The sequence below is a fragment of the Pavona decussata genome, unplaced genomic scaffold (assembly GCF_977016875.1).
Source record: "Pavona decussata unplaced genomic scaffold, jaPavDecu1.1 SCAFFOLD_28, whole genome shotgun sequence".
NCBI classification, from domain to species: domain Eukaryota; kingdom Metazoa; phylum Cnidaria; class Anthozoa; order Scleractinia; family Agariciidae; genus Pavona; species Pavona decussata.
Genome location: NW_028145451.1, coordinates 769,788 through 778,990, shown reverse-complemented (window position 1 = coordinate 778,990; position 9,203 = coordinate 769,788). Strand labels below are relative to the sequence as shown.

At 37.7% G+C, this 9,203-nt stretch overlaps 1 protein-coding gene across 1 annotated transcript; it reads left to right on the top strand.

Moving 5' to 3' along the window:
• The first annotated feature begins 25 nt into the window (after window positions 1-25).
• Window positions 26-7,773, top strand: LOC146484971 (splicing factor 3A subunit 2-like). Its single transcript, XM_085103734.1, has 9 exons — window positions 26-213; window positions 2,258-2,329; window positions 2,446-2,492; window positions 2,716-2,767; window positions 3,142-3,199; window positions 4,677-4,726; window positions 5,140-5,280; window positions 6,760-6,828; window positions 7,421-7,773. The coding sequence occupies exons 1-9, from the start codon at window positions 88-90 to the stop codon at window positions 7,577-7,579; spliced, it is 774 nt and encodes a 257-aa protein (XP_084959860.1). The 5' UTR covers window positions 26-87; the 3' UTR covers window positions 7,580-7,773.
• The last annotated feature ends 1,430 nt before the right edge of the window (window positions 7,774-9,203 follow it).

Here is a 9,203-nt window from a genome sequence, read left to right as displayed (position 1 = left end):
CCCAGTCCTGCTCTTTTAGCGTCTTCTCGTCGTCGCCATATTTCTGTTCACAGTGCGGAACAGTAGTGGTAGCTTTATCGATCCAAAATGGATTTTCAAAACCGTGCCGGCGGGAAAACCGGCTCGGGTGGCGTTGCATCGTGGTCAGAATCAAACAGAGATCGTCGAGAACGTCTGAGACAGCTTGCTTTAGAAACAATAGACCTCAACAAGGTAAAAAATTAACTTTGTTCCAAACTGATCATGGAGGGGAATGCATATACATGATGCAGTTTGTACCTGATACTTTAACTTGTTTACTATTCAAAGTTATACCAGAAAATGATAAGTTTCTGCTATCTAAAGTACCAAAGTTTTAGATAATTCCAATTATTTGAAATTCTTGTTGTATGCAACTTAACAAACTGACGCCAGTTCTTAAAGTGTCTAGCCTGTCTTGTTATTGATGATAGATTTCGTTTAAACATTGTCAAAGTTGTGTCACAATGTTATGACAAAATTTATCATCAATCAGAGGACAGATGATAAAAAAATGGCATCAATTTGTTTTTTACCGATAATAAAGCACAAATGAATGAGATTAAATCGCAAGTTAATTGAGAAGTATGCAAGTAAAAAAGAGAGTAAACACAGAAAATCAAAACATCCGAGTTTCCTCGTCATAACTGAGAGAATTTCAGGCTCATAGGCTAAAACTCAGTAATACACTAAGAAATCAAAATTTCAGTACTAACCTTTTATTCCAGCTGATGATTTTCTCAAAAAAGTACTGGAAATCACTGTTCATTTTGGCTTAGGTAATTTCAGTCTCAACAGTAATTCACAGTCTCCTCTGAGTTGCAGGTGGATAAGTCGCTATCCAACAGATAAAATGTATTTCATCAGTTGCATTTTATCCACTGGATTGTGGTAACTGCTCTTTGAACATCTGGAGCCAGATCATGACAATAGAGACAAACCTTTCTTCCCTTTCTCCCCTCCCCCTCCCTTTAGAAAGGCCTGCTACTGAGGTCAAAATGAAGTGGCCACAAATTAGAACATGTCATGATTATTGATACATGTATCTACATTTAAAGAAATTCTCCCAACTAATACCATAAGAAATTCATGGATAGCAGTGAGGAGGGTTTATTTATTTTATTTATTTAATTCAATATTTATCCAGGGGCATCCAATTTAGCAGAGCTAGTTTAAATGGAGCCCTGACACAGCACAAGACAAAACACAAAACATTGAAACAAAAAAACAACAACAACAAAAAAAAAAGACAAATAATTAAGTTATAAATGCAGCATGTACCGCGGGCGTTACTGCTTAAGATGGCACTTTAGTTTGGTTTTAAATTTACTGAATGCCTCTACCTGTCGAATGGTTCTCGGGATGGTGTTATAAGTTCGAGCACTGTTTATTCTGAAGCTCCCCTGATACTTAGCAGTTTTTGCGAAGGGAGGGCGCAACAAATCACTGTAATAGCCATGGTAAAGATGCGCGTGCCTAAACTCTGAAAGTAAGTACGGAGGCGCTATTCCGTGAAGACATTTATGGACTAAAAGGCATTTGAGATAATTTCTGCGCGCTTATAGGTTGGGCCAACCAAGTGTTGATTTTAATTCCTCGGCCCCGACTGATCGACCTTCAATAATGCATGCAGCACGTCTATTTAGCTTATCTAGGTAATCTTTGCTTCCAGCCCCACAACTGTCCCAGACAGGCGAACAGTAATCAAATAATGGCAAAACTATAGTATTGTAGAGCATTAGGCAAGTTGGCTTGGGGAGAACCTTACGCGCTCGAGGCAGAACACCTAATCTTGACGAGATCTTGTTACCAATATATTCTATGTGGTCCTTCCAATGATGATAGAGTGTTGTCTAGGAGGACCCCAAGGTACTTGAACTTGTTAACCTTTTCTAAACGTGTGTTATTGATTTCTATACTTATCTTTAGATCGGTTAATACATCTTGATATAAGGGCTTATCACCTCGTAATTACTACCACTTTTTTGGTGCAAAAGAAGTGCACATGCAGTCATTCCATATAATCTATCCACCAATTTTTTTTTAGGACCAGGTGAAGGTTTTATAAACAGGGCTTCCATGTATTGGATTCACTAGATATTGTATCCTAGGGTGCATTACTAACAAAATTCTGGAGGCTATTCCATTTATTTGTAAATGGCTCTTAAGGAATCAATATTGTGCTATTCCCTGTTATTCAGTTCATAATAATAAATAATCATTTGTTCCTATTTTCCAGGATCCATATTTTATGAAAAATCATCTTGGGTCCTATGAATGCAAGTTATGTCTGACTCTACACAATAATGAGGTGGGTTGTCACTGATTTTCTAATTTTATTCCTTAAATAGCCACTGAAAATGATTTAGTCTGATCCTACTGCTGTCAAATGGCTTGTATTAACTTTTATTTCTGCATTTCTTATAGGGAAGCTATCTAGCTCACACACAAGGAAAAAAGCATCAATCCAATCTGTAAGTATATATTAACTAGTTTCAGGGAATGCCTGAAAATTAAAGTGAATCTTCATGAATTTACAGAATGGTTTAATGACGGTGTAGTTGTTGAGCAGTAGCAGAAACAAAGATCGTGTGGAATAGAGACTTCATTAATAACCTGTTGTCTAGGTTCTGGGCATCACTTGAAGTGTCTTTCTCACCTAACCTGTGCAAATTTACAAATTCTTGTTTTGTTTAGTGCTCGCCGTGCTGCTAAGGAAGCAAAAGAAGCCCCAGCCCAACCTGCACCTGTGAGTTACTTTTGCTTGATTTTTTTGTTTAATACAATACATGATCCTTAAAGAAACTAGTTGATTTTTTATTTAAAAATCATTTTTTTGATGGTCAAATGTTCACAGTACTTACAGTAATTTGTCTTTTGGATGTTTTTTGACAATCCAACAAGAAAACTCCACAAAACCGCTATGAACCACCACGCTTAAACACCACCACAAAGCAGTGCTCTGTGCGTGCGCTACCTACCAAGAGCCGCTAATCTCCCAATGAATGCCAGCTTTTCTTTATTGGTAACTTAATTAATTGCATTTAACTGCATTAAAAATCATTTTTTTGATGGTCAAACGGTCACAGTACTTACAGTAATTTGTCTTTTGGATGTTTATAGGAAAAACCAAGGATATCTGTTAAAAAGTTTGTCAAGATCGGTCGTCCTGGTTACAAAGGTATGAGGATTCTTTGTTTGTTTGATTGTTTTTTTTTTGTTTATGTGAACATTGGTTTTGCAGAGCTATTTAGTGAATAAGGCTCCTCGGATGGCTGGTAAATTGTAGGATAATACGAGAGGCTAAAAGGCTGTCTGTAAAATTAAAAGTTGGCAGGGAAGAAAAGCTTTAAGCCTAGGGCAAGTGTAAATTTTTGGGGACAATATTTAAGCTGAAGACATTATCATCCAATACACCAGCAAGCCAGGAAGGGGTTTATTTGTTTTTTGTAACCCACCCATTAATTTTCGCGCGATTTCATTAGCTACTTTATGTCACGTGGTGCAAATTCACAGGACTGTTATCGTGCAATAACCCCCGCCTTCGTCGATATTTGCCCTCCTATTATTTCCATTGAAAAGAAACAAAGCCAGCGGAAAAAAGCCAGCTCAAGAGTTTCACCTTTTCATCTATATCATTTTACATGGAAGACAAACAAACTCGTTTTGTAGATGTCCAGTCATGTTTACAGCAAAAAGCTGGTTGCAAATGCTGTTCCGGAAAGTACAAAAAATGTCAACAAAACATGCTGTAAACGTCTTTGAAGGTGTAGAAAGTTACGAGTAGACTTTCAGATTTAGTTCTACGCAAACTGAGTCAGTTTGTCAAGTTTTGTTCCAATCACAGTGAAAATAGAGTTCCTGTAAACCAATTAAATGTACTTGTTTACGTCAATTGCGCACATACGCCATCAGATCAGCACTGGCTTTTTTACGAGCGGTTTTTGCGTGATATAAAAATTAATGGGAGGGTTATAAAATGAATAAACCCCTTTCTTGCTTGCTGGTATGTTGGCTGATAATGTCCTTGGCTGAGAGATTGCCCTTAAAATTTCACATTTGCCCTTGAAGCTTCGCTTCTCGGCCAAATGTTCAAAGGGGTTTATTTACTAAATAATGCTCTGATTAATTTCTTTATAGCGTATGCTTTACTGTGGAAAAGGTAAACAGCTAGTGATGGCTATAGCATGACTGCTTGCAAATAAATGCAAGTTCACTAGTTTGTTCGTTTTTGTTAAACTGTGATCAAATTTGCAGCATCTTAGACCTAAAATTGTGGTGTCGTAAGTTGTTGTTTTTTCTAATAAAAAAAGATTGGACAACTGTTATTGTCTGATAGCTGCCATCCAACTGTGTACCACATGACATGTTTCATCCAATATGAATGCACAGAATAGTAATTACCGGGTTATAATCAGTAATAACAAGTCACTAGATTGGCAGATGGTATGTCTGAATATTGTGATAACTACACTGTAATCTGTACATGTACTTAATAAGACTTATTCATGAGGTGCATGTATTGTTTAGACTGAATTTGGAAGTGGAGGTTGATTGAGTTAAGGAAAGCTGCTACAAGTACCTTTTTGGTTTAAAGTCCTGTTTGTTCACATTTCTCCAGATGAATAATTGCAGCTCCTCTTTACTTTTACATGTAGTTACAAAACAGAGGGATCCAGACTCTGGACAGCATAGTCTTCTATTTCAGGTGAGAACAATCTACTAGCAATTTCTTGGCAAGGAAATGCCCAGATGGCTGACAACAGATCACTTGTTACATGAATATATTGTTGAGAACTGGGAGAAGGTTTAGGAGTTGAAGAAAAATGGGAGGGAAGGAGTTGATTTGGTGGGCATTTAGACAGGGTTTAATGTGCCAAGGCTTGAATACACCAAGTTGATAGTGATGTTTGATCATTAATATATATTATAGAAGAATATCAAATAAGTTTAACCTCTGTTTGACTCCTTTGAAGAATAATTATAATCCCAAACACTTCGTTCAAGTAAAATGGATTCTATTTTAACAAGAAATATGGAATACACTCATTATGAGAAGGTCAACCTTTGTGAACTGGTCCGAGGCTATGGGTTATGCTATTGTCATGTTTGATATTGCAGGTGGATTATCCAGAGATTGCAGAAGGTATTGCTCCAAGACATCGCTTCATGTCAGCATATGAACAGCGCATTGAACCACCAGATAAGTCTTGGCAGTATCTTCTCTTTGCAGCTGAACCTTATGAAACTATTGCCTTTAAGGTTTGTGGAGTTTTGATCGCATTTGAAGGGCATACTGCTGGAGGAGCAAAAATGCATGATTTGGCCTTATTTTTCCAAACATCTGTCATTGTGTAAATTGAAATCCTATATTTATCTTTTTGATTCAAAGGCTTAAATTCGAAGAATTAGCTCATAGCTTATCACTTTGTCCTAAAAAGACTGAAGATACTCAAGAGAGACAGTATTAATCTGTGTTGTCTGTTTTACCCAAAATAAAGTAAATAAACAAGCATCAATAATTGCTTTTTCTTTGAATTGATCAGTAGATGGTCAAGTTCAATGTAAAAATAAGCTTATTCGTTAAAATTTTATTTGAACCTTTACAGGTGTAGGTCTATAGATAGATATTGACCCCTGTTTCTTAAAATGATTTCCAGTCTTAAAACTGAAGAAGAGTCTGATTTAAAGCAATTTAATTATAATATTATATTTTTAGGCCAGATCATGCATTTGTGTTCCTCTTGCACATGCTAACCCTTTTTTTTATTGAAACTGATTATTGCTTAAAGTCTTCAATAAAATCATATGGCTTACACACTGTTGTGGCAGCACTCTAATCCATCCCCATAGAGATGTATAATATTAAAATAATTATCTGCACTCTTAAAACTGTATTGAACTTGTCAGATGAACAGGACCAGAAAAAAAAAACCCGGAGTCCCTTAAGGCTGGTTCATACAAGCAATGCAAACGCAAATGCAAATGCAAGCACAAGCAAACTCACTTGCAAGCTACCACAATGCAAATGCAAATACAAGGAATGGAAACATTTTTATTTCCTTGTGCTTGCATTTGCATTTCACACGTGTGAACCGGGGCAACGCAAAAGCAAACACAAATGCAAGATGACGTCCTCCTCTGCCATCTTCAATCTTGTTCCAAGAGTCCTCATTTCCCGACTGCTGGTCTAGGGTAATGCGGACTCTGGAACAAGATTACCACCATCTTGGGGCGTGTGATCCTGCTTGTGTTTGCATTCAACATGTCAAAGTCAATTGCGCTGGTGCTTGCCTTTGTGTCACAAGTGTGAACCAGCCTTAACTGGGCTTAATCTTGTCCAATGTAGCTGAGTCCCTTGTTGTAGAAGCATGTTTTTGGCTGCCAAAGTCTAAACTTCACTACTGAAGATTTGTATAAAACGTCTTTTAAAAAATAGAAAAACAGCAAAAACACCACTTCATTTGATTCTTAAATACTTAAAGAATATTTCTAGACAAAATTTAATTTTTCCAAAATTTTGAACTTTTTTTCACAAAATAAGGTAGGCTGCCCCCTTAAAGCGATGTTGTAGAGAATTGAAAAAGGATTTTCAATAAGGTGTTCCATACATGTGGTCCATGTAGCCACTGCGTAGCCAAGGAATGAGAGGGAAATCCACAAAACGAAGGAGGAAGTAGACAAGTGAAGTTTTATTTTTGGCCTTGTTTTAAATAGTGTGATATTTTCTTGTTTGTGTAGATTCCAAGTCGAGAAATTGATAAGGATGAAAGAAGGCTGTGGACTCAGTGGAATAAAGACACTAAACAGGTGTTTATTCATTATCATTTGTTTTAATGTTTAATGTTTAATTAGTGCATGGTTTCACTTGACTCTTGTGTTAAACTGCAAGGTTTGCCCGGAGCTCGAATGGAATTATACCCCGTATGATTTTTTTCCTATTCAGTTAATTTTGTAATGTGCTTTTACGTGTATCCATTTAATATTAATTTTAGTGGTCACTTATAATGCAAGCTACACTGTAATCTGGCCATTTTACAAAACAGCTGGTCGATCTAGACAGTTAAAGTACAATAATTTGGCTGCTTTTATTCATATCATATAAGCATCCTGCAAAATGTTACCCGTTATGGAATGTGCAGAGAAGTTACTGCACAAACTTAAATTTGTCCATTGGACAAAAGAGAGAGATTGTCACTCAAAAAGCCCTTATTGGTGGGTTCCTGTGAAGGTCGTTTCTGAGACTAGACATGCAGCACATGGAGTTGTCCTCTCGTAGAAAGTGTCTAACAGTACAGTTTTGGAAAAAAATGTTAGTTGTCTGTAAGAGCCATGGTCGGCATGTCTGAGCCGCACTTTGGTTAAACAAGAAATTATTATTTGTTCTTGTTTTTTCTTTCAGTTTTTCCTCCAGTTCCATTTCCGATTGACGCCCATTCAAATTCAGCAGCAACAACAGAAAAGAGGCGGCGGTCAGCAGGGCATGCCCCCAAGCCTTGCTCCTCCACCACCAAGAAACATCCCGTCTGCAAACCCACTTAATCCTTTTGCTCAGCGCTGATAACAGCACACTGTACTTACCAAATTCCCTCACGGACGGTTCTATGTACTTGCAAAAGAAGTATTTTCAGAACTTTCTGTTGCGGAGATTATACTAACGATTAGGTCTTCTTATTTAAGTTGAACACTTCAAAGCTTCTCATCATATTAGTTAGGATTCCGTGGCTTTATCGATAATAAAATTTGCGATTTTCATCTTGCTGCGTTACAGTCTTTGCCTTTCCACCTATCCAGTGGGGCTCTCCCGGAATGCAAATGCACCACCCATGAGGCCAGAAAATATTCCGTCTTTTCCACGAAAATGCCCACAGAATGGCAACAGGCAGGTGCTTTTCAGCAAAAAGGTCTGAAAGATGTTAAATTCATCCTTGGTTGAGGTAAACTGACAATGATCGCACCTTTGTTAGGAAACTTTCCACCATGTGAACCGACGACTTGCCAGATGAATAGAGAGATAGTCGGGATCAGAATTGACGTAGCTATTATATAAGCCATAAAATGGCTAAAAATTGGTGTTTTCAAGAGAACAAGGTAGCTTGCGTAGGGTTTCACATATTGAAGTATCTAATTCACATCTCAAACCTAATGACAGACATCAAGGCAGATTGTGTTTCGGCAAAGACCGATTCTGGATCTAGGACCATCACGCTTTACAAGTATCGCATATTTTTCAAGATACTTGGAAATGGAAAAATAAGACATAACCTTTTTTGGGTTAAACAATTTTTTACTGAATCCCAGAAATTATGATCTCTTAGCTCAGAGAATAGTCGTAAAGGAAATGGAAATCAATTTACATCATGTCAGTATTATCAAGGCGAAACTAATTACACAGCGAGTGGTCCGGCCCGCGAAGTGTACCATGTGCGAACGGTAAGATACCACTTCTTGGTATGCCAAGCTACTGTTCCATGTTTGGACTTTCTTTCATTTTGTAAATTCGTAATAGACCCGTAGAATACATGTATTCACAAAATGACCAGCTCCCAGTTGACTTGGTAGCTCACTTGATAGAGCACTGCACTGGCATCGCAGAGGTCATGGGTTCAAATCCCATCCAAGGCAAGCCTGAACTTTTTCCAGGCTTGGCTTTTGGCAGCTGCTCAGGTTGCGTACATTACTGCAATGGTATCCGTCATACATTAAAGGTTTAGACGTCACAAGCCCTCTGTTGAGATCAGAGTCCCGGGATCAGAGTACGAGTACTGACGAGATTGAGAAACGAGTACGACTTTCAAATTTCAAATTGGTCACATCCCCAGAACTCTTGCTCCTTCCCGTCCTTTACCAGCAGATAAAGGTGACCCAAGAAACAAGATTGGTGTGACAAACGGTCATCTATATATTTTTATTACTATTTTTTTTTATTTTAGAGATTTGTGGGAGCTCGAAACCACATGCAGCGGAAAACGGCTAGTGTTTGCAAAAACTGAATTTGACCTATCCCAAACCGCCTCTACTTACGTATCTCGGTCTATAGAAACACAAAATACGTTTTCTATTTCTCCACTGAAAACTAAGCGAAGCTGACCGATGTCAAAGTTTATTCACTGCAAGAAGTTAAACCAGAAATGTAATTAGGCTTCCTCGTTACAGTGGTCAAGATCAGAGTTCAGTTGACGATA